The 26,638-nt window shown below is 32.3% G+C and overlaps 1 protein-coding gene across 4 annotated transcripts in view; it reads right to left on the reverse strand.

Moving 5' to 3' along the window:
* The window catches only part of LOC129000913 (sodium/hydrogen exchanger 9B1-like), a 51,054-nt gene extending 37,819 nt beyond the window's left edge, over window positions 1-13,235 (reverse strand). For 2 of the 4 annotated variants that reach the window (XM_054427998.1, XM_054427994.1), the window contains exons 1-2: window positions 10,286-10,389; window positions 433-474 (exon numbers count right to left, since the gene is read on the reverse strand). In XM_054427998.1, the coding sequence (XP_054283973.1) occupies window positions 433-440 (8 nt within the window). In that variant the 5' untranslated portion in view covers window positions 441-474; window positions 10,286-10,389. Of the gene's footprint in view, window positions 1-432; window positions 475-10,285; window positions 10,390-13,118 lie in introns of those variants that run through there. The other 2 variants (XM_054427996.1, XM_054427997.1) reach the window with 2 other exon arrangements.
* Between the last annotated feature and the right edge of the window lie 13,403 nt (window positions 13,236-26,638).

A 26,638-nucleotide genomic window follows, 5' to 3' on the forward strand; every position in this document is an offset into this window, starting at 1 on the left:
CTGTTGTAACTTTATTTTATCTGCCTCACCACATCATGAAGTTGGCCAATTTCCTTGATAGCTTTGGGGATTTGTTCTAGATTGTTTTCTGTTGCTTTATATTCTAGAAAGATATTTCAACACAATTTAGTGCGTAGATTAAATAAAAAAAAAATATGTTACAGATTATACATGGAGAACTATATGTTTATAAAACTGAATGAATCCAAGTTATTAATAAATATACCATTTTATAGTGTATAGTTTATGAATTATTAATAAATTAATATATTTTTAAGAGTTGACGTCAAGATTTTTTTAAAAAACCTCTTCATTTACGACGTTGAGTTACTAATACCATATTGTTTACACCTGCAAACCTAGTAATGAATATTAATTGATTGGTCTATATATAATTAAACAATTTTGTAGCCAAAAATAATTTTTACTTACCCATGCATATTATTTTCTGATTTAATATAATGATCTTGTAACCTGAAAAATAGTTGTAAAGTTTAGGGGTTTATACAAATATATACGAGCATATGTCTGACTAGGTCGTAAATGCACACTAAGAACAAGTCTTTTGTGTAATTTACTCTTTGTTTTAAAATGTTTTAAAAAACCAAAATAAATGACGACATATTCATCATGTTCTCACGTTTTGTGTCATATTTAATTGAATAAAATAAAGAGTAACGAATATTTAAGATTTTGAAATGCAATAACAACTTTACCAAGTTCAAATATCATCATAATTTGATCTAAATTGGTTCCTAGTTTACAAATGAAACCCTGCATACATTTTCATACACAGTACTGTTCAAAATGCGGGTTAATTTCTGTTTGCCAGTAACAATGTTATCCGGGTGTTTAAACGTAGGCCAACAATGGCTTCAATTGTATGGAACAAGAACATTAGCCACATAGCATTTGCATAACATTGTCTGAGAACATTATTTATTATTGTTTTATACATACGTGCACCTACATACACCTAAATAAAATAAAGAAAGTTGTAAAAAAATTGAAAATATTAGTTATGACACATAATAAAAAGTAGTTTACTTTATTAATGTTTTATTGAAACTTTGTTTTCCATTGGTGCATTACATACAAGTTATGTATAACATTGTACTGTAATATAATACATGTTTTGGTACAGGGCTGCAACGAAATGAGATATTTCAAATTAAGATTTTCTTTTTTGCACACAAATAGTGTTTCATTAACGCTTCTATCAAATCCATGGATTTCAATCATCCACTATTGTTTATATTTGTGTAAGAGATCAATTCTAAATTCTAACTTAATTTAAGATGTGAAAATAAAAATATGTATTACATACAGACATTGTTTTTTTTAAAGCATTGTTTTAAATACTCAGTATTCTTATTGAACACTCAATTTCAGTTTGGATAGTTATTATTCTGGTCTTCCGTTAAACAGTATTAGTTTAAAACCCTTAGCAGTGGAATAGCGAGTATAGGTTGCCACCCACCATTTTCCTGACTGCTAAAAAATGGCAACCTTCGTGTACTAAAAAAAAAATATATCTTTGGCGAACACAGGTCGCCGGGTGCCATTTTCTCGACTGCTGGAATGACAAACTGTACTCACCGAAAAATGGGGGGGAAATTCGACCTAAGAGGCCTGGTGGTTATAAGGTAGGTTTGTGTACACGATGTGTGAAAAAATAAAAATATGCAAGTTTTTGAATAACATTACTATTCAAGACTAAGAGGCCTGACATGTGGAAATTAACGTACCACAAGTAAAGGAAACCAACGAACAAACGATGCGTGTAGTTTAATCCAATTTACCCGATGTAGCTTTTATTCTGACCTTGTTTCATTGATTCAGACCATTTTTGTGGACTCCAATGACTAATACAAGTTGGTTCCAGTTATAAATAATAAGGTAATGAATTTTCTCGGTAACCCGTATCATTTTGATATGAAGGAGACATGTTTAACAACTTATAGTTCACATTGAGTTGAGAAAACTGTTGTCTCAACTTACCACGGTGAATATGGTAGCGTGAACACGGACAAACAATTTATGAGACGAAAAGCCTAAGGGATAGACCCTATATGTATGTACTACTACCTAATAATGTCTTTGTTAGCACATAATCTTAAACTTTGGAAAACTTGCCCTTGAATGCTTTCTATAGCATAACTCAATTTAGTTTAACGAACGTACAAGTGTGTGTTATCAAATAAAATAATAAAAATCACTCAATATTTTGTGGATTCTTGTTTGTGAATATTCAAAATCAGAGCCAAACATATGTTTTCACCGCAATTGGCCTCTAAGTGAGGCTATGTTTTTGTTTACAACCACTCCTTGACAAATAATCAGCTGGTTAGTGTCCGGTAAAAACTCATTACAGTACAGTAGTACGCAATAGACCCCATTTGAATAAGCTGGCAGCAAACAGCTGTTTTCTGGACTAAATCCTTGCGTGGAAAGTCCACCAAAATAGTGTAGTGTGGCGTAAAATATTATACATTAGCAGGTCCTTATCTTACACGAGTTTTCCTTATTTTATAGATTTTAAGTGTTTTAGAGTTTTTTTCTAATGTATGCGATACTTTGCAAACAAAGACATTATTATCTTATGGGAAAACAACCCGAATTGTATTCAACAGTTTCAACGATATTTTCATTGCAACGTACAATGATAAAAAATTATTTTCTACAAACTCCCTAATGAATATAAAGTTTTATTGATCTATAAAAATTAATCCACGCCCGATAAAACTTATCAAAATTCCATCCTGTGTAGCGATTTTCCTTATTACTCTAAAAATATGGCTGAACATTTCATTGAACCATTCATTAAAAGTTATTTCCCAGTGAATTCACCAGTATTAATAACGTTTTATGATAACGGACGAGTTTTCATACTATAATAGCCTTTATATTTTCTCTGAAAATATTTAATTTTTATGAGGCATTTCTGTTAGAAAAGATTTAAATCGCGCACATATTTTAAGAAATTCAATGGAATTTGTGAATTTTTTTCAATTGAATTTTGAATTTAATGGAATTGGAAATAGTAATGGTAGGAAGACGCCTTAGTAGTATTGTTAAGTGGTATTCTTATATTATAGTCCGTAGTTGTATTGATGAAAAACGCACTTAAATATGAAATAGGACAGATAAAAGAAGTAATTCGTGACTATTAGGTGCAATATTCTGAATACGGTATTTCAAATATTTGATTTTACTTTTAATGTTATTTAGTCATAAAGTTAGCAATTGAAATTATGAAATCTTACCTTAGCAATCCTATGTTGTCAACCCAACGAAATCGATTTTCCAAAGATTTATCATCAGTCGGGTTCTAGGTAGACCAAATTTCAAAAGTTTTATGCACCCGAAGGGTTTTGTAAAATATAAAATAACACTGAATACTTTTACAATGAACAAAAATTTGACAAATAAATTAGGTACACAAGACAATTGTTTTAAAATATGGGTTAACCTTACTTTTAAAAAGTAAGGTAAATTCTTAAAACTGAGGTTAACCCAAATTTTAAAACCATGGATTTTCCCCTAATTTATATGTCAAATTCGTGTTTATTGTAAAGTATTCAATGTTATTGTATCTTCTATATAACCCTTCGGGTGGATACAACTTTAAAAATTTGGTCGACCTAGAATCCAACTGATGATAGGTTTGAAATAGATTTCGTTGAATCAACTACATAGGATTGCTAAGTTAAGCATCATATAATTGTATATACGCAATATAGAGGTTAACTTTATTGATGTATTTAGTGTAATCTATCCTATAAACTTAGTTTTGACATTTGTGTTATTCACAATAAGAATTAAAACGTGCATTCAAAACACCATTTGATCATATATTTAGCATAAACCAGCCATTCAATTAATTTTTAATTTCGATGTTGTTAACATCTATCTTTTTAAACTTGCATTAAACTGTAAGGATATAAATCGACTTGTTGTTTTCTGCCACCTAAAAAAACACATTAGAAATTACAATTAAAACAAATGGGTGTTTATAAACTATATAATACAACCTATCATACAGTTTATAATGGATGAATATTCAAATTGGCTTTCCATACCCTGGTTCCATTGAAAAACTAATAACTTTTGAAGTATATATGACTGTATGTAAACATTAAAGAGATACTATGTTAAACTACGTATTTTAAACAGGCAGTCATACAATTGAAGCTGTAATGTACCTTTATAATGCTATGTACCGCATAGGCAAGGGACCTGTACAGTGGACAATGCAAGCAATCGCTGCCTACAAGGGCATTAACATTAGCATCGGGTGAACACGAACTAATTAACTTGACATGGCCATTAACATAACAATAGTTAATGAGCTGACTGACATGGCTCGTAGCAAAACTGTCTGCTGGACTCCAAGTGAAATATAACTTAATTAGAGAAAATAAATATCCAACTAACAAACGTCACCTGAAGGCGTATTTTGGTAAACAAATGATATCTTTGCTTACATATGTTATCACAGATGTATATATGAACATTGGTTCAATTTATTGGGAAAAGAGTTCAAGCAGTTTTATTTCGATCCCGAAAAATATTTTAAAATACAATATATTTTGTGGCTATAATAGATTGAAAAAATATATCGAAACCAAACTATCGATATGGAAGTGTCTTTTTATCAGGGAAAGGGATAGGGATTCAGCTTTATGTAAAAATAAGGTCATAATACATTAATTGACGTCTAATTATGACACAACAGACAGAATTTCCAATGACAAGTCCAAACTAATTGAGGAGATGTGTCAGAATTGGTAATAGGATTTGAATCTGTCACAGGTAGAAATGATAATTAGTCATTTTACCACCAATATCGTGTCACGTTTATGGCAACCTCTTTATTGTTAAAACAGCCATCATTTTGAACAGTTTTAAGGGTTTTTATTCATATTTAGCAAAAAGATAGCAGCCTTTAAGATGAAGATTTTCGCACAATTTCAACGCTGTCACACAAAATGTTAAGGAATGAATGTTTTTGTAAAACACATAAATACAGATAAGCGCTAAACAAAACAAGAATGTTTATTTGAACTTTTTTGTTTATTCTGACCAAAGGTGTCACTACGTAAATTGCATGCTCATCTTTTTTGAACACCCACTATTTTATAGATATTTAAAAATGTCAATACTAATGCACTCTTAGTTAGTTTATTTCTACTTAAAAACCTAATTTGAATAGGGTAAGCTATTTACTTTTGATACATTCATTTACACTCATCATCTAAGCTCGCGTTAATCCAAAATATCGCCTTTTGAAAAATTAAAGTATTTGAATGGGTTTGCTAAAAAAATATTATTTTAACTATAAATCACATTGTTATAATTAATTTGGATCAGAAAGTTCGAATCAAATGACCGTATGGCAAGCAATACAAGCAAAGTTTAGCAAAAATAAAATTAGAGGCTCATGTAACTTGAACGACTGTACTTTTGAAAGGTTGCTGTGTTATTTAAAAAACGTGCATTTTAATTAAGAATTCGCGCATGTTTATTATTTTAATTCACCACTTGAGGCAAACAAATGTGTATGAAAGTACTTCAAAAATGGCTTACTTATAAAAGTCAAATAAAATTCATTGACTCACTGATCACTGTATCTAAAAAACTACAGGCAATAAGAACTCAGGAATTGGCATGGAGTTTCCAATAAGGAGCGTTTTCAAGAAATTCTATCAGAGCTCTGCCCCAGTGGCCTCCCATGTTATCCTGATTGGGAAAAGATTTGTTTACATTTTAACACATGGATACTTTTGAATTACTCCTATTAATTGAGGGAACAGCTGGTTATATGTTATTACATAAATTTAAATATTTACATTATTTTTGTGGTTTTAAAAAGTGTTTTACTGCATAACAGATTTTTAATAGTTAAATGAATAAAAAAATCAAGAAGTGTAGGCCCTACTCAGATTGAACATTTATATTTTCAATTTAAATTTTCGTGAGGGAAGCCTCGATGGGTTTGCTAGTACAGTAGGCTATATTATATAAACGATTAAACATATTAGGTATTAATAATTATGAAATTGAGCATTTATACACGTAAAGATCCGTTCATATATATAATCTTAACGTTATATAGAATCAACCTAACAATTTAAGTACGGCATATCAAGCATGAATCAAGTAGGAATATAGTACTTCAAATTTAAATCAAATGCTAAATCAAAGATTAAAAACAGGCTTGTGATACAAGAGTCGTAATGGAAAATGAAATAGCATTTAGGGCTACATTGCGATTATTTCCTCGTCCAATGAGACCAATAATTACCCTTGATTTCCCTCCTAATTAACTATCGGCCCGCCAAATGTATTCGCTTTGACCAATTCATTATCCACTCATTCATTATCGATATTGGTCCTTGTTATCCTCATGATCCAAAAGAACGACTCTCCTCCAAAAGCTTTGATTCTGTTACCAAAGCAGGTGTATACGGCTCATATACTATTTACACGAATGAATATAGCAATACTTGATATATTTTCAGGGATTTCAAAGATACATTTTATAGATTCAAAGACAAAAATACATATATTACAATAGCAATTGATGCAATTGCTTAGGGAGAGAAAATGTCAATCAATCTATCAATTATTTAAGATGGGGACGCCACCGTGTACGTATTTTAACCACAATGTGTTGAAGCACAATGTGGGCAGCAGTGGTCTCCTATGGGGCATGAATTCTGTAAACTACACACCCTCCCCATCTTCTTGGGCAACTTTTTTTGAAAAAATGCCTTATTTCAGCAGAACTAGTCCAAATTTTCTTACGCCAAAGGGCTCACTCCCGTCTCTCGCTAATAAGACTACTACGATGATAACGCCATCTGATAAGTCGTCAAAGTCACCAATTCGTGACTTGGTGTAGCGTCAATAGAGTCGTGTCACCAAGTGATAACTGATAGGTCGTTATTTTTACACGCATGACCAGGTGCAGTTTCAGTTCGGTTAGCTCATCGATGCGTGCAGCAATGAGGTCTACGTCGTCGTAATCTACAAAAGCGTTCTCGCATCCGGAACCTTGAATCTTAGAAAGCTTTGTGTTAGGCAGGGTGCCATCGATATGACAATAGTATCGAACTTTGTGGCATCAAAATGACTTCTTTTGTCCTCGGTCCATCACTGGTGTTGCACACTTGAGTTCTGCAGCCCAAATAGTCAGTGATAAGACTCAGCGCATTCGACACATCAAACCATATCACCGGTATCCTTGCAATTTAGCGTGACGAAAACCACTACACTGCTCGACTGCGTTTCGTACTTTGGATATTCGGACGTTGACACACCTTTTCTAAAGTCTTGCAGGACAAGCAAGTCTACTTAGATTGCACGGCAGACGTCAGCTCAAAAGCTATCAAATGTTTAAACTGTTTCCCTGCCACAGTTTAGACTGTTGGATTAAATACAACTTATTTGATTATAACTTGATTTACATGTCACTAATAGCAAATCAATATTGTGTAAGAAAAGGCATTAATGTCTACGATTGAGACCACCAATCAATACCTTATTCTGTAATTTTTACATTCGTGAATAATATTTGTAAGCCTTTGGGCTTCGGATTCGAAGTAATTAAATATTCCCTTTTACATGTATATGCTATTTAAATCTCCTTATGTTACGACAAAAAAACTCAAAATATCTTTTTGGGACTATAAATAAAAATACCTACTAGCGTACCTGTTGCTCGAATTCGAGCGATTGCGAAGTATTGCAGGCGTTATTTTAAAACGAAAAACAGTCATAATTCTGATGAAGAGCCGACTCAAAGATTATGGAAATACTCATGATGTACATAACAGGTCGATATAATCAACACTTTTCGTAAATATCTTACGATTTTTTTATACTCGTTTTTTGTGTTTTCTACAAATGTTTCCCACTCATAGCCGCATTAGGTTGTCCATGATAACGATTATAAATTCTAAAAAAAGATATTATTTATATTTCTTCTAAATGGAGATGATCTATGACATTCTCATGTTTCCATGGTTTGCAAATCGATTCTTTCAATGATTGCTAAAAGAAAATGCAGCATATTGTTAACTCAGTTTTCTTTTTAGTAATTTCAAATTTTCCAGGCTTACTCTAGCTTAGAATTTACGCCAACCCAAATTCAACTAGTAAATATTTCATTTCAACCAAGCCAGTAAATGTTTATAGCGTACACATTGTCATAAATTGCAACTAATATATTAACAGCAATTAAATTATCCAGCTGATCATAATGTAAACAAATAAATTCTTCATAAGGATAACATGGGAACTTTAAAAGCCGCTGGGGCAGAGCCCAAGGGGTTTTTTTTAAACATGTAAGGTCAGTTTGCAAATCTACAGACCTAGACGAACATTTTGGTATAAAACTTGTGGGGTTAAATCTTTTAACAAAAAAGCCTTATTGTTTTCATGTAGCGTATTAATAATATAGATATCCCATTTCACAAAATTCCCACACAGTTATTTAATGTCATACACATTAATTATCTTTCCGACAGTTAATCTGTTGCAAGATTATAGCCTACATTTGAAAAATCTTTAACAATTTATATAACACAGGTTCACAAATCTTACAAAAATTTACGTAATCATACTAACTAGTAAACATCTGATTATATAGTTTAGTCAAGCAAAACTTTGTAAATATTTTCGCTTCATAATAACCAATTAAAAGGAGAGCAGGAGAATAATTTCTGGTCTTAAAGAATAATAGTCATCATAAATTCTAACTCTCGAGAAAAGTTATTCACAAGAGAGAAATTTTTAATAATTTGCTTTCTCTTCACCATCCAGATTATTTCGTTTTAGAATAAGGAATGTTGGAAGTATAAAATACGAAATAAATTATGTTTAAACAACGTTTCAGGGTATTTTAAATTCACTAAATGCATATTTTATACGATCAGATTTTCTTCTCTTAACATGCTGCTGAAAGAATTATTGACTTTTGTAAGAACTTACTAAATAAAATACAATAATTAATTGTCATTTAAGAGACATTTTTTCTCGTGATTTATGCAAATACACATCTCAACGCTATTTATGCTCTCGGAGAAAAAAAAGAATCATTTCGGGAAAAGTTACTGCTCTAAATTTACTAATGAATATATGAAATTAGAAAAATAATCTTCTTGTCAAACTTATGTAGGCATACCAAAACAACAAAATTTATTTGTATTTACGTTTTCATTTTAAGGAGAAAATAAGACCTGAAAAAGTATTACACATAAATTTATAATTTAAAACTGTATATACCAATCATAGTGTAATTATAAAACAATATTGTTTATACAGAAAATTTTAGGCAAATTTAAATTTTTTTTCCTTTAATAGGCCAAATAAAAATAATAAAACATAAAGCAGATTTTATACGATAATAACTCATCAGCAAGTTCTCATACGTTTTATGGAGGAATTTTATACGTTATAAGCAGATAGTTACACCGGTGTTCACAGAAGTAATTAGAAGTAAATGTATCTAAAGTGCTGAACTTCATTGAGCATTACGAAGAACACTATAGACAAGAGCGGTGTTGTGAACATGTAGTTGTTACACTACAGTGTTCATTACCATGAAACTGTTCAATACACGTTGAGTCAATTAGTTATTAACGTGTTCTGTCAATCGTAACAATTGTTGTAAATCTTTTAGCATGTTGTTTATAATGGTTATCCGTAATTTTGGACTTTGATTTAATAATAAATTATGCAATACACTTCAATACCTTAAATATTGTTGTACTAATTATATGTAATTAAGGAAGGCATCCAAGAATTGTAATTATTGTTGACTAAAGAGAACGAAAGAACCGAATATAAAATATAAATATCCAGAATTAGTTGGACGCGTGTAAAGTGAAAATGATAGTGAGCAATTCAAACGCTCTGTTATGTTTAGAATGGTCCATAAGTCCCGAAATACATTAAAAAATCAAGATTTTTTTTACTAACACTAAACTTTAATTTATGTGCGGTGTTTAAAAGTACCCGGCTAAAAAAATATTCAAACCTAAATAACAAACCATGCACGTTTCATGGCACATTTTACTTACTGTTACTACAATTTATATTTACCGGTCAATATCTCACAAAAGTTGAAATCAATTACTTTAACTTCTTATTTTTACCGGTTGAAATCTTTCACAGTTATTAAATAAGCAGTTGTAACCACATATTTGGTTCAAGAATACGAAGACAAATAATTATCAAATGATTAAAACCAATAATTAACTTTTTGAAAATCCCTTACCTGCAATTTCCGAATGGTTGTCAAAATAAAAGAACACATCAAACAGAGACCTCTCTATGCCACTGTAGATCTTACTGTCCTAGTGCAACCTTCAAGAATATTTAGCACAACTTCACTAACCAGGACTACTGTATTATCACCTAGAAATGAAGTCGTCATAATTTACACTGTAGCGACTTGCGCACCGACAATTCAATTTGCATAGACTACGGCCTAAACAGGCTTTCCTCGTGGTCTTATCTGTGAAGAAGAGGGGGGAGTAGTTAATTACTTATACAGGGCAGGTTCAAGGTTCAAATATAAAGAAGCATATTAGATAAGTCATTGGTCGTAATCAGTAAGTAATACTTTCTTTCAAATGGTGTAAGCCAGTAATGACAATATTTGAAAGATTGTGATTTGTAAAAATATATTCTTATGATGGTTGGATTTACAATAACCTATACTTCCTTACTTCCTTAGCTCCTTCTTTAGTTCCTTCTTAGCCAACGAAAATTTTAATCTAGGTTATTGTAGATCTACAAAGTAATAATGTCTTTCGTACCAGTCCGGACAATGTGTTAACCGGACAAGTGTGGTCGTTCGAATTCCATACGAGTCTAGTACACACATTTTGAACGAGTGACGTACGATATTTTCGTCATACTACTCTAAACTAACCAAACAATAAAAACAATTACAAATTCGTTATATGGTCTCACCAACTAAGCACTAACAATCACTACTCATAACCTTTAAGATGGGTTGTGTTTTTATTAACCACTCATTTCCAAATTAATTAGCTGGTGTCCAGTAAAAAATCATTACTTCACAGTAGTACATAATAATAACCCATTCTCGATTAAGCAGACGGCAAACAGAGGATTTCTGGACTTAAACCTTGAATAAAAAGTTTCTTGAGACGGTGTAATATGGTGAAAACTAAATATTCAAACTTGTTGATTCATTAACTAACGTAGTGGTAGAATCTCGCTCGGACTAAGCTTCTCGGATTGGTGAAAAGAAACAATCGATTCCTGACAACCCACAAACACTTGAAACGTTCGAACCTTTTCCTTGAAAAGCCTTTGAGTCTCTTCAATATAGAATTCTACTATTGTAGAAAATGCATAAGAAAATCATCTCCTTATTTTATTCGAAATTAAGAAAGGCAAAACTAATATTTTGTTTTACATAATCCTGCTGAAACATATTCTATGTTTAACGCAAAAACTTTCAACAAATGGGTGTATTCTACAACATTATTTTCAAACGTATTTATATAAATTGCCAATAGGACAACTATTTAAACATGTTTTCTTATGACTAGAATGGTACAATGGGCCACGAAGTGATTGAACCACTAGCTATTGTTTGTTATAATATGTACGGTATACAAGTTTTATGAACACTAAACTAAATTGATTTGAAAATTTCATATATATACTCCATTCAAAACTGGTAACGGTAACGTGGAACCATTGTTTGTGAAGTAATTTAAATGTAAATTAAGCCATTTTCTGCATAGAACGTTGTCTAACCGAACAGTAACATGGTGATTACTTTGAAATGTCCCTTTACTTTATTACGGGTTTACTTTAAAATGCAAGGAAATAATCGATTGCTATACCAATAAACAAACGTTTGAACTCTTAATAAATTAGGCCCATTGAAAGGTCAAGCAAAATGTTTGTATTCGTAACACGTGGTATTAATGATAGTTTTTTTGATATTTTTTTATTTATATCATTCATTAAATTATGATTAAAAAATATGTATAACCATACACAAAAAAACCAATCCAAATAAAAAATCTAGATTTTATAAACTAAAGGCTATTAAAAACGTGTTATACGCTGTACTCATTTAGGTTGTCAAAAGTTAAATTTTCATTTATAATGTTGAATATTTGCAAATCTATTTAACAAATATATGTGTTGAGCTTATAACATTTCCATTGTGTAGCACATATCTAGTGTTAATGTGTATAGATGACAGACTGTATATCAGTTCTGCTTTATTAGTCATATAAATTTATACAACTCATTTATATGTTGATCAATTGAGTTTTTACCGCTGGAAACTATAAGAACCAACATATTTTCCCCTACTATGGGTATTCATTTTGGCTGGAAAGCTTAATTAGTTCCCATATTTCAAGAAGGCTGAATCTGAATAATTGAGTTGGAAAACTTGACAGATTCTAATCTCTAGATGGATAATAAACGTCCTAATTAGGCTCTCATTTTATGAACATCGTTAATGCGGACTAAGTAAAATGTTACTTAAAGCTCTTTTTATTTTTTTTTACAGTATAGTACATGTGGTTTAAATATATACACTGGTTTTTAATGATCTGATTATTAATGTAAAACAATCAGTAGTCCTGTAGAATACACTTTTAATATTAAAATAAACTAGGGTAATTGTTTTAACTACATGTAAAGTTTATATCAAATTCGTAACGAATATATAAACGTTTAAGTATTAAGTTGTTGACGTATTTTTTTTATTTTAACCGTTGTATTTTTAATAAAACCATTTCAATGTTAGGAACAACCTACACAAAACCTGCACAAATAACTGGATGAAATTTCATAAATTTCTTAAAAAATTTTAAGTGTTTGTGTATGTTGTGGCATTATGTTATTTTTTATAATCCGCTTTGCAAAAAAAAAACCCTGTCAACACTCTCATAAGAACTTATAGGAATAATTTATATTTATTTCATCACACAAGGACAAACTTGCATGTAAAATTCTATCAAGAATCTTCACTAAACCAACAATTACCAAAATAAATATAAAACATTGCTAATAAAACAATTATGATTATTAGTATGGTTTGTACTTACCCATCCATTATTCAAGTAAGCACTGGTCCAATCCCACAGTCCAAGGTGTTCCGCTGTTCCCGTGTCTAGATGTTTCAGTTCCAACGGTCCAATTGTCTTGTCTCGCGTCAATGCTGCTAGTTAAGGCATCACTTGTCTCCACTAATCGTCTGAGGAATTAGATTAGTAAATCAATTACCTTAAGACCCAACCTCAATTAAAATGTGTTTACAACTAAAATTAGGGATGGAAATAAAAATGTTGTACATCGAACAATAAAGTAAAAAAAAATGTTTGAATTGGTAGAATAGAATATATTTATCGTCGAAAACATTACAAAAATGACATTACTGTAAAACAGGTTTTTAGGTTAAATCCAAACATTTAACAAAATGGAAAACGCTGCACCTGATCGTAGTCATAATATCTTTAATTGTTGCCGACTTATTTTCAAGCGTACACGGATTACGTGAATAATAAAAGTACGCTGTTTTTTGTTGTTTGGTTGGAATACTGGTTGGAATGCTGGTGTGCGGTAAAGTAAAAACTGTGCGTCAAAGAAAGGCTTTTTGTACTAGAAACAACACCCACGTTAATAACACATCACGTGGTTTATCTGTGCAAGCATAACCACTTTGTCGGTTGACTCCAAAAAAGGGTGTTCCTGCTTGGTTCCAAATCTCTACAATACGACCTTCCCTTGGACCTAAAACCACTGGGGTTTATATCTTTCAAATAAAAATTAAATAAATCGTGAAATATTTGTATATACATATTGTGTTCTTTTATTTTGATTGGTATAGTTTGCCCCACGTTAATCGGCAAAGCAGATTTTTTGCTTAGAGACACTTGGCATTTAGCCATTTCAAATTATTTGTTTCGTTGTCATTCACGTACAAAAGATAAACGCTGTAAAAATAAACATGTATATACTATAATAAAAAAGCTATGGCCTAGATAATTTTAATGTATATAATAGTGTTTTAAGTATATTTTATATAGGAAATAAATAAAAAATTACCATATAAAACTAATTTATAAGCATTATTTATTAATGGTAATTCTAATTGTCTTTACTATAAGGAAATGATTAAGTGGAATCTTTAGAAATGTGACTTTTTAACATTGCCTAAAGCCAATATTATTTGTAACACTCGATAAAATATGAAAGACTAAAAGGAAGTCAGGAGTGTTGACAATGAAATATTTTTAATGACGTAAATAAGGCAGGATTCACAAAACAACGAAGGCATTTTAAAAGAAATGAAGCCTTTAGGCAAAATATTAGTCACGGGGGATTGATATGCTTTTTACAGGTACTTCTAAAAACAAAACCTTGATTTTCGATTGTGAACCTAATGCTAAATGGCACTGTAAATTTCCTGTCATCAAATAATGCGTTAAAAATCGTTATTATGTCTAATTAACATGTACTCCACTTATATTTTTATTCGTAATATTTGGAGTTACACTATATATATTTAAGGATAGAGGATGTTTTATGCAGAAGAGTTTTCTTTTTAATTGGTTTTCCTTTAGCCTAGATTAGACCCCAAACCCCCTGGTAAATATTTCATCGCGTATCTAAATTCCATACATGATTTCAAATATTCACACCCAACCCTTTACAGTTAAGGTTCCACATAACATTTCTTTGTCTCACCTTTACATCCTAGGACACTAGGTTCTAGCCCGTAACTGATTTACTCTTTACTTCAGGCTGTCCTATAGGGTTGCGGCATTATCACAATAGATACGATCCATTGGTGATTGGTGGAATTTGAACCCGGGACCTCGGTTAAAGAAGCCCCGCACGGTACTATAAAACCAAATCAATCCCCTCACGCATACCTTTAAAGCTAAAAAAGACCCAAATTTTCTAATGGATATATTTTTTAATCTAACTTAATGCCAATATTTTAAACTGATACAAATATTTATATACAAATTTGTTAAATAAAGACCAGGTGACATCACTTTATAAAAAAAACCAAACTAAGAGATAAACAAAAATTTTGATATTAGAAAAAATACTTTTAATAATATGGGAATATTTTTGGTCTTAATACATCCAACAACAAAACAGTCATAGAAAATTTGCTGTAACTTATTGTATAAGCATTACGCATTTAAGTCACCAATAATATATTATACGTTAACAATATAGGCCACGTATGACCTACACAAATAATACATTTTGGAAACATTTATCTAAATTTAACAAGATCAAAATTTACTGTTCAAAACGTTAATGATATGGAAAATAATTAACAGGTTTCTACGAATAGCTACTAGTCGACAGCTAATCTTCGTGACAACAGTTTAATCCTTAGCAAAGGTCGGTTGTTCGTGTTGATTCAAATTAACGGAATTCATTGTTTTGTCTCTATTTTCATAGAACCTATTAAATGTAATCTTCCTTGGGGCAATCAAAACCTTAGACAACGTTCAATTAGTTACGGTTTCTATTAAGGTACGTAGCAAATGCAGGTTAGTTCAGACAGCAGGTTTGCTGTAAACAATGTATTTTATAATCACAACGGGAACATCATTTGATTTAAAATATTTGATAGCTATCTAAAAATACAATATGTACTATAAAAATGCCCAGTTTTGTATAAACCTATACATTGACGTATATAGTATGAATCACCTTATACTATTATACAAAATAAAACATATTTTGGGGTTTAACATTACTTTCTTTTGTTTCTGTTTTAGGTATTTTTTTTATAACTAGAATACCTAATATATATATATAAGAAAAGTAATTCTTGTGTTATAACAAAACCTATTTACAGAGTACAAAAAAGAAGGGTCAATTATATAATTGAATGACTTCAGTATTGGGTATAATTGTATAAATAATCTAGTATATTTAATATATCTCATTAACATCCTTGTGTTATAACAAAACTCTATAATCTGTCTGGGTATTGATCCTAGATACAAATCTTGTAATAGAGAAAGCATTTTAAGGTTAATATTTTCAAAACACAACTACTCCGCCAAATACAAACATACGATTGAGTAAACTGTGTATTTAAAAAAAAACAAAAAATAAAATAAAAAACCAATATAATATTTTAAAGTGCATCTTGTTTATGTAGATATTGTCGAAGTGTTCAAGATGAAAGCAATAATCGGTTTTCAAAAAGCTACATCAGAAGTCACTCAGCCCTCGATATCGGAAAATCAACGTTCCTCCTATAGCTTGCACGTTCTCACAAACTCCGCGAGAAATGTTCTTTGAAATCTTTAAACTACAAGTTACGTATTAAAAAAGTATGTAGGCGTAGTTCTTGGAATGAAACGATTATCTGAATGGTATTAAGTTCATTCTGAAATTGAATTACGTTACTGATATGGGAAACTTATTAATTTTACTGGAAAAATATATTAATATGCAATTATGTTCCTTACTTGTTCTTTAAATCAAAACAATAAATATAGGCTACTTAATTTAAAATTACAAAGCATATTTCATTTACAATAATTTCGTTGTACTGGAATAACCGTATAAAACAGTTATAGGTAAACATAATGACGATTCATATTATATATTTGGTTATTTTCGTGGAATTCACTTACAAAACACGTGAATGTTATTTTTAACGTTCCTGTTAATAGCTCAGTGAAAACATTTAGTTGAGACTAACTCAATTGTTCTAACAAACAAACAATTTAAATGTGAAATATTCAGGGAAAGTTTAATTTACTGACATTGTTTTGTCAATTCAAAACTTACCTACCAACCACAAGCCCTTCCTTTGTATAATTAAAACTGAAGTTTAGATTGTGTCTGTTCCTTTTGACTGATGTAGTTAGAGACAGCTGTTTGCAAACGCTTTGTTGTATTCTAACAGCATAGTGACAGGGGAGTAATCCCTTAAAGCATGGCAAACAGTTAAATTGAAGTAACTGTATGTCATGCAGTTTTCAGTCAAATTTTTTTTTTTTGATACAATAATAGTCAAGGAAATTATTTTATAAGGTTACGTATTATTTTGTTTATAAAAGGTACAGAAAGTGGTGATGACAACAAACAACTATATGTAATTGATTATTTATGGATACATTTATTGGCCATTATAATGCTTTGATAAATACCGTTTATAAGCTCCTTGTGATAGATTTTGTGGGATGTTGTTTGGGTATGATTTAAAATTGTATACTGATCTATTACGTATGGAATGTAATTTTTTTTGTAATACTACTTTAAAAACATTTAAAATAGATTAATAGTTTTTATTAATGTACCTTAAACAATGTTGATGTAGTTATCCAAAAATAATACGTCTATGGTCACGAAGATCAAAATCGTACCAATCAACCAATTTTAATGTCAAATTTGTCAATCAATGGGTTTCTTGGTAAACAAAATCAAGAAAAAAAGTTGTACTTCTGCGGTTTAGTTTGTTTCCTATTATTATTTACCTTTACACTAAAATTATGTCAATTTAAATTGACAACTGTACAGAAACAAGTTTTATTTTTACCTCGCAAAAGAAAGGTATAATCCGACATAAAATGTCATGTAAAAATTAAATCATAAAATTTCACGATACATTTTATTTATTTTATTTATCAATTTATTTGGTGCATTTATATATTCCTGTTTTTTGTCGATTATTATAAATTGAACGGTGTCACATTGGTTAACATGAGTTAAAACAAGAGATTTCTGTCTTTGAGTTTAAAAAATACCATAGGGGTTGCAGCTAATAAGCAGTACCAGCAAATATATACTCATCAAACTCCTAACCATTCCCATACGATGTGATGAGTTGTATTCTGCTTTTAAATTAGCATACTACATTTTCACGTTACAGTAGATAAAATAATTTTCTAACGTGAGCTTCAAAACCTCGAACCGAAGATACATTCACATATAAGACATCAAATGTAATAAAATACTATGCCATAGCTTGGATGTCTAATTTCTTACCCCTTGTGAAGCTTTCAATTTCATTCACATCACTAATTTAAAGATGTTAAGTAATGGAGACTAACCAATCTGAAAATATACAACGATAAAAACAGATGTTTGTGAGAGCGACTGAAAATAACAAAACAGCTGTGATGGCAGTTGACAGTAGTTGTCAGTGAGCTTTACCGTAAACCCACGATATTACGTGTTTGTTTACTGTAGTAATGGTTTGTTCGCTATTAACTTTTATCCTTTGCACGGTGACTCCTGGCTTTAACAGGAAATTATATTGAAGTACGTTCGAAGATACACATGTTAATGTTAAAAAAAATAATACAATACTACACCTCTAACAAAGTTTGGTTTTGTGATTTAAACGAATATTCTCTTTAGAATTTGTCTGAATATACAGTTGTTTATAGATTTTTTTATATAGACCCATGCAAACAAAATGTTATGCGGTTTATAAATATTCTTGTATTAAATATTCTCATTAGATGTTTTAAAAATGTTGGGAATATTGATTAAATAAAATATAATAAGGTAACGGGTATACTAAGGTTTTCATTTGTTAGGCTAATTATTTAGTTCGACTACTGTTTTTTATTCCAATATTTTTATTAGCTATTTATGTTTTAGCAGTAATTTACGTAACAGTTTTGTTATTTAAAATTTGTTTTTATTATAAGTTCGTATACCAAGTGAAACATTAAAACTTAAAAAAATTACCCTCAATAACGTACGTAGAAGTTATATATTTTTATCACTTTGGTAGAAAACTACAAAAAAACAACGCAATTAAATACAGACATGTTATAAAAAGCAAAACTTGCACATCGTTTGTACCTATTAAAGCTTGTGTTAAGCAAAAACTCGTTTATAGATTGTATTTTTTTACTGTTCCTACTTCAAAAGTATTCTGTTGAGATCTGTAATCCTACTTGATTAAGTTAAAAGAAATCCTAATGTCATTAAAACTTATTGGATGTAAATTTTCTTTTAAACGGATGGATTCTAGATAAGAAAAATCACTATATCACTGTTACTAAGCACATTCATCTTCTACTTGTCAAATAGACTTTACAGTGAAATTCAAAAGAGATTGGACCGCTGGTCCGTAAGATTGGACCAAGGCGTCTTGATGGATATTTAAATTAGATGTTGAAATTGAGTGATTGAGTCTTTTCTCTTCTTAATTTGTTTAAATCGCCAATACAGTCAGTTAACTAGTGCATGGAATATCTCTTACTGCTGTATAAGTTAAACTGTTGTTGTTATATTTTCTATATCAGAATAATTAAATAGTTTTAAGATTATGAAACCGTAGTTTTAATATAGTCCAGGCAAATTAGATCAAATATAGGGTGTGCTCCCCGAAAAATCATCTAAAGCTGGAAAGTGTTTTAATACCTTTTGGGGGTCCCAAATAAGACTCCTGTGAGTTTGCGACGGATTCTGACGTCTGCTTAAGTTTTGGGAGTAGAAAAACTATGAAAATTTTGCACTTTTTTCAGTTTTTCGCTTATAACTTCTAAATAACGAATCCTAAGGAAAATGTTGTTCAAAGGTGTCTTTTAGTGCATTGAATTCCGCGTCGATTGATGTCAAATACGTCAAAATCGGCCGAGCCGTTTAGCCGCTGTAGCTTTTCAAAGGTGGGATATTTTCATCAACATGGCCAAAAGGTTGATTATTTGACCAGTTTTCGGCTTAAAACTCCTAAATGACGCATGCTATACAAAAGTGCACCTGTAGTTAGTTTGGAAAACACAAAATTCTGCGTATAATGTTTTTTTTATTATTCAATAACGGCAATTGATTGTTACCTACTTTGTATGGATGCTAGTTCATTGAAAAAAAGTATTAAAGTTAATGTTGGAAAATTTTAATGAAATTGGTAACAACATACATCCTGTCCTTAAATGGATTATGAATTATTAGATAGTGGTTTATTCCATCATGATGGTCATCTAGAGGTTTATCTAATAAGGTGTAATGAGAGTAAGACCCCCTATGTAATTTTAAGTCTAATATTGTTGTCTGAGGTTCCGAAAATTCTAGGATTCATCCCAACCAGCCATTATACGATCTATCTCTGTATTCATCTTTCAGTTTTTGGCTTACATCTCCTAACGCATGCTATAGAAAAAATGTTCCTGTTGTTAGTTTGAAGAGCATAAACGTCTGCGTAGAATGTTTTCCAATTCATTAAGATCGGCTTCACCATTTAACCGCTATTGAAATGAAATGAAATGAAATGAAATGAAATGAAATGAAATGAAATGAAAATCGTCTTTATTCTTGAGCGTTTTTCATATTACAACATATGTTTTTCAAAACAACTCACGTCAACATAAATAAATAATATAAAACAAAAGCAACTCTCAAATCTTAAGTTAGGCTAATTAAAAATTAAAATATGTTCTCTATTCCTAATTATTTTACCATTCTTCAAGCAATTTGTTATATATTTTTTGAATGACTTTTCACTGTCCAACACCCCTGGCTCAGTCCTGGATGACAATTTATTCCAGATTTTAGGGGCAAAATAAGAAAACCCACAACGGTCGGACTCACAGCGCACACGGGGCATCTCCAGCATGTCATCCTGCCGTGTGCATCGGGATCGCATCTCAGAGCGAACTCTCAGTCTTACCTTCAGGTACTGAGGTCTCTCCTCTGACAGTACCCTCCGGATGATGCAGGAAGTGCGTAAAAGGCACAGGTCAGCCATAGGCAATAAGCCAAGAGATGTGAGGTCTGATGAAATTCGATCAAATTTTCGCAGATCGCAGACGTACCTGACGCACATGTTTTGCACCCTCTGCATCCGACTCATGTCTCCCAGTGATATAACATTACCATACACCGGAAGACAGTAATCAAACACAGACAGTACAAGTGCCTGCACAAGCCGAAATTTGGTGGGTTTGGGGAACAAGTCACGATGCCTGTACAGAATTCTCAGACGACCTATTGCTCTCTGGCATGCGTAACTCACATGATCAGAAAAGGAGAGCTCAGGATCGAAATGAAGCCCAAGAAGCTTGGGAGCTTTACACTCTTTGAGCGGAATTCCGCCAAGGCATACTCCAGACAGGGGCTCGGACCGAACAACCCTGCTGGCAGAAAAAGTCACCAATGAACATTTGTCTCTGTTCAGCTTGATGCCATGGGACATAGACCATGCAAAGACAGAATCCAAATCAGAATTGAAATCAGAGACTGCCTGATTTGCTGGGTCAGCGTCATGCTGAAAAGCCAGCTGAGCATCATCAGCGTATGAATACAACCGACAATGACGCAAATCTCTTCCCATAGATGCGGCAAACAAAGTAAACAGGACAGGTCCAAGACAGCTGCCCTGTGGGACTCCTTTGGACTTTTGCATGGGGACGGAGATCTCAGATCCAACTTTGGTCTTTTGGCATCTTCCGTTCAAGTAGGAGTGAAACCACGACACTACCTGCTGGTCAAATCTGTAGTGATACATCATGGCCAACAGTAGATCGTGATCAATAGAGTCGAAGGCTTGCGAAAAATCCAGCATTGCCAGAGAAGTACACCTCTTTTCAGCTCTAGCTTTTATGACATCATCACAAAGCAGTAACAGAGCAGTTGAAGTACTGTACCCCCTACGAAAGCCAGATTGTGTTGCTGGAATTATTGACTCCAACTCCAGGAACTCAACTATTGATTGTTAACACTAGATCAGATGCTTGTCAAGTTTAAAATCTTACCATTGAAATCTGGCAAACAACCAGCCTAATTACCAAAAACATAGGGGATATGGCAGTGAATCTATCCACTAGTGTGACGTCATGGATCGTGCAGCATGGCCTATAAACAAGCTCATGAGAGCAACATCTTACTGTGGAGAGCTTTTTCCGAGATAGGGGAATCAATGATGTGGACCTAGCCCGATGGTTCGCTGGCAGGCCCATCGCAGTGAATGCTACCCATCAAGTTAAGGTATATTGTGGGATCACCTCTTCAACATATTACCAGCACGTTGACAATATAAACTCCACAGATACGGTGGGATCAAAAAGAAATTCATCAAATAGTTCCAGTGTCAAGGACCCATTTACTGAAAATAGTTCGCTCATGTCAATCATCTCAGCAGTTATCCCATATGATAGCATCAACGCGAAATATGTATAAAGCATAATGGAAAGGCCCAGCTTGCAAGAAAATCGTAAATAGGCAAGCCTATAATGACCATAAACTGTGCAGAATAAAAGGAAGTTTTGACATTAATCGCGAGCTGTGATGGCAACAGCAAAGGTTAAAGAAGAATCTGCCCCCTCAGTCAACACGTGATATTCAACATTAAATCCAAGCCTCAATTTGAATCATACTTTAGATTAAAAATAGGTACGTACCCACTAGTGCAGTTTGATGAAGAAAGCATGATGTAGAAGAGTCGAAAATCTAACTATTAATGTAGCCTAAAACTACTCATGCTGTTTACTCCAATCAATGTGGATCTCACTGTGTTCTGACGGGTTACAACGCTTGGCGAAGTTGCAGAAGCAGGTTGGCCCTATACATGGTTGGGAGCAGAAGATATCCAAATCAAGAGAGGGTTGGTCTCTTCTAGAGGACACTTTCAACTAATTTTGACTTTGATTCTAACAAAAGGGGCTGCTCATCCACCAATCCTATAGAGCTCATTTAAAATTGTACTTAATTCAGAGAGATAGGTATGGAAAATTAACGTCAATGGGTTAACTCCCATCACTACGGCTTAATCCACCGGTTCGACAAGAACTTCTCAACTCCGTCTACCTCTCTGTGACGGCATGGCATATTTGCCTCATTTTGTTGTAATTTGTTAACTTTGAGCTTAAGCTGATTGGCCTTACTCCCTAAACCTGGCCCTCTGGCTATCACCGAATATTTGCTAGGTTGATGTGTCAACCGTATTTAGCAATATTGAATTTTATTCAACTTCATATAAGTCTCCAAGTGAACCTTGCAACTCATACTCCAATTCATTTCATTACTTTGTAACCCTACAATAATCCTAACCAGACGTCGTGGCTTGGCCGGATATGCCTTGGAATGTGCTGAATCTGCATGCACGTGTGCCGCGATAAACAATGTTACACTTCTAGACTCGGTTCCTCGCTTCAGTTAGTTTCATTAATGACAGTTGTGATCGTTTGGCTGCAGCACCAGACGGGCGAGTAAATTATGGGCTGAGCGCTCAGCGTGTGCTGATTGGCCGATGACGGTCATGTGACCACGCTGACGCTTCCGCTTGGGCGATGCTGAAGCCTCAGATCGTGCCGGAATGTAGCGAACGTCGGTAGGGTCCGCGCGGGCGGTCTCCCCTTTCTTTTACTCTTACTCCTTTCTTCTGTAAATCCGTGTACGTTTTTAAATTCATTATTGTAATTCGTATTTTATTCGGTTAGTCGCGGTTTGTTTTGTAAATTGTAGTGTGTTATTTTTAATCGAGGAAATTGTTAAAGATTAATTTTTTTAAGTAATAAAGTGTTAGCTGATCCCTATTCGCTTGTTTTAATATTCGTTCTTCCTGCTCCCAACCGCTACGAAGACTAGAAGAGAGGCTGCTGTGACATCTCGACCATCGTGTACATGTTAAAAAGGTTTACATTTTCTCGCTCCATATGAAATGCAGGGATATAATGCACTACTGTCTGAAAGACTTGCAAGGGGCACGATTATCTCAATTAATATCTGACGAAAAAGATGGTACCGAATGTCACAATTTGTGGCAAGACCAATAAGAGCAAAGAATGAATCCTTATTCTGAAGATTCCAATGATGAGAAGTAGAAAAGTTATATGGTAAATCTACGAAAAATCCCAATCGTTTTTTTTAAATAGGCTAAATACATAGTAAAACTATGTACATCCGTCCCATTATCATCTTTCGTTTATTAAGCTAAAAAATAACATTTTTGCTATATTTAATAAAATCTTTCACGTTGTAATATCTTATTATATATTAGAATCGCTTAACATCATTCCGGAGTGTCCAGAGATGGGATCATATATATGGGAGCTTAGGACGAATCCTAGAATTTTTGTAACCCCCTCAACAATATTAGATTTAAAATTGCATAGGGGGTCTTGCTACCCTTCCCTTCACACATTCTTGGATAAACCTCTAGATGATAACAATGAAATAAACAACTATCTAGTCATTCATATCATAATTCTAAGCAAAATTTTGTGTTTTCCAAACTAACTGCAGGCGCATTTTTGTATAGCATGCGTCGTTTAGGAGGTGTAAGTCGAAAACTGGTCAAATAATCAACCTTTTGGCCATGTTGATGAAAATATCCCAACTTTGAAAAGCTACAGCGGCTAAACGGCTCGGCCGATTTTGACGTATTTGACATCAATCGACGCGGAATTTAATGCACTAAAAGACACCTTTGAACAACATTTTCCTTAGGATTCGTTATTTAGGAGTTATAAGCAAAAAACTTAAAAAAGTGCAAGATTTTCATAGTTTTTCGACTCCCAAAACTTAAGCAGACGTCAGAATCCGTCGCAAACTCACAGGAGTCTTATTTGGGACCCCCAAAAGGTATTAAAACACTTTCCAGCTTTAGACGATTTTTTGGGGAGCATATGTCTAATTTGCCTGGGCTAATATGGAATACTCTCGTTTTAACCTACGTTCCTATCTACGTACTTTGTAAGGTTTGTAATATTTCTGTAACATTTTTAGTATTGTCCTCTACGCATATTATCGATATCTGAATCGCCACAAAATACATTATTAGTAAGAAACAATTTTATCTTAAACTTTCTGGTCAATCCCGCACTTCTTTTTTCAAAAACAAAACAAGTTTTTATAAGGATATTGAACAGCTGAAACATCATCCTAGCTGATTAGATATAATTTCAAGCGCATTATATATTACTCTTCAACAAGAAGACATAAGAGAAAGTAATTTATTGAATTTCCTTGTATTAGGGCATAGAATTTATTTTTTCCGTATTCATCGTTAAAAGATTACGTATCTTTTACACAACGTTTTGTTCTTTTACAGCAACGAGAACTGAGGTTTATGAAGTGAACATTGGGTTTTCTAATTTTTGACCCTAAAAACAAAAATTCAAAATCCCTATGTTGTTTTCAAGGAGGATAAGTAAACTGTTGTATTTTGCTGGGTTTTTGACATATTTTTATCAAACTTGGCAAATTGTTTTAATTTCCTACCAAGCTAGAATTGTGAATATACATTTTATATACATTTTCACAGAATATACAGAATATACATTTTCACAAAAAACTTACTTAAATCCCCTTCTATTAGCAGAAAGCCTAACTACTGCGTAATCCTAATGATATTAAAATAAAAAATAAATCTGTCAAGTTTAAGGGCATATTAAGTGAAATCGGATAAGGCTAAATTAAATTCGCTTAGTCTGCAGGTTTTCCGGGGCAGGAGTATTTTTATCTGTCGCAACAATAGTCTAAGCCATTATAATGTTCATATAATATTTAAATCCATATAGTATGAACTCTTTTTACATAAACAAAACATATTTTATAGATTATTTATTAGGAACATTACCGATGGTAGAACATAATAATAAATTAAACTCACCTTCATTTAAACCAAAGCCTAGTGTTGTAAGCTCTAACATTTGGACATTCAATAAATCTCCAACTAAGTTACACTAGGGATCCAAACTGGAGTCGCAAAATCCAACCATGGTGTCCTGAAGCATTTTAGTTAGCAATCCATTCTGATAGACAAGTTTCGATCGGTCAACTTTAACCACCGCTAAATTTGACCCTTGCTTGAGAGTCCATCTGTACTGTATCTCATGAATAAGTATTGTTTTCTAAAATACGAAAGCTGACATGAGAAATTAAAATACTCATGGCAAACTAACAAAAATCCACAGTTAAACTTTATTTAACTGTTATCCTTTTATTTTGATTGTTTCATATAGGTTGATTGAAGAATTGTCTTTATTTGAGAATGGTTAAGTTTGTTTATGGCAATAATAAAGCCTTATATTTTGTGGTATGAATTCCTAAAAGTATTATATTTCATGCGATATCGTTCTTGATAATCGAAAACAAAACTGAATAAAATTAAATAACTATTAAAATATTATTTACAATAACAGGTTTTTTATGTGAATTTATTTAGCAGTTTATGATAAATCTTTTATGTCAGCATTTAATGTAATAAACTGATGTTTGACTTATTCTCCAGCTTAAACAATAAACGAGCCATATAAATTGATAACAATAAATAGAACCCAGGAATAACAACCTAAGTAAACCATAATACCCAGCTAGTCATAAATGTCTACGACCTAGATGTATTTGAGTATGAGTTATTAGATACTGTTTTATGGAGCTGCGTACTCTTTATACGAGTTCTAAGTTGCATTTAATAATCTTAAAAATTTATTGCATTTGCCCAACACACCTATACATTTATAAACATACTTTAGCATATATAATGATTGTACTGCAGGTCCTATTATTGGTTCAGTAATGTATACCACCTATCTCACAGATTTTTCATATAACTTGATTTTATTCCAATGGTTGTTAAGGAAATTCCAAAAACTATAAATTAAAATGTCCAAAAATATGATGC

This window comes from Macrosteles quadrilineatus, unplaced genomic scaffold (assembly GCF_028750875.1).
Source record: "Macrosteles quadrilineatus isolate MER2022 unplaced genomic scaffold, UCM_ALF_1.0 Scaffold_8__2_contigs__length_117827958, whole genome shotgun sequence".
NCBI classification, from domain to species: Eukaryota; Metazoa; Arthropoda; class Insecta; order Hemiptera; family Cicadellidae; genus Macrosteles; species Macrosteles quadrilineatus.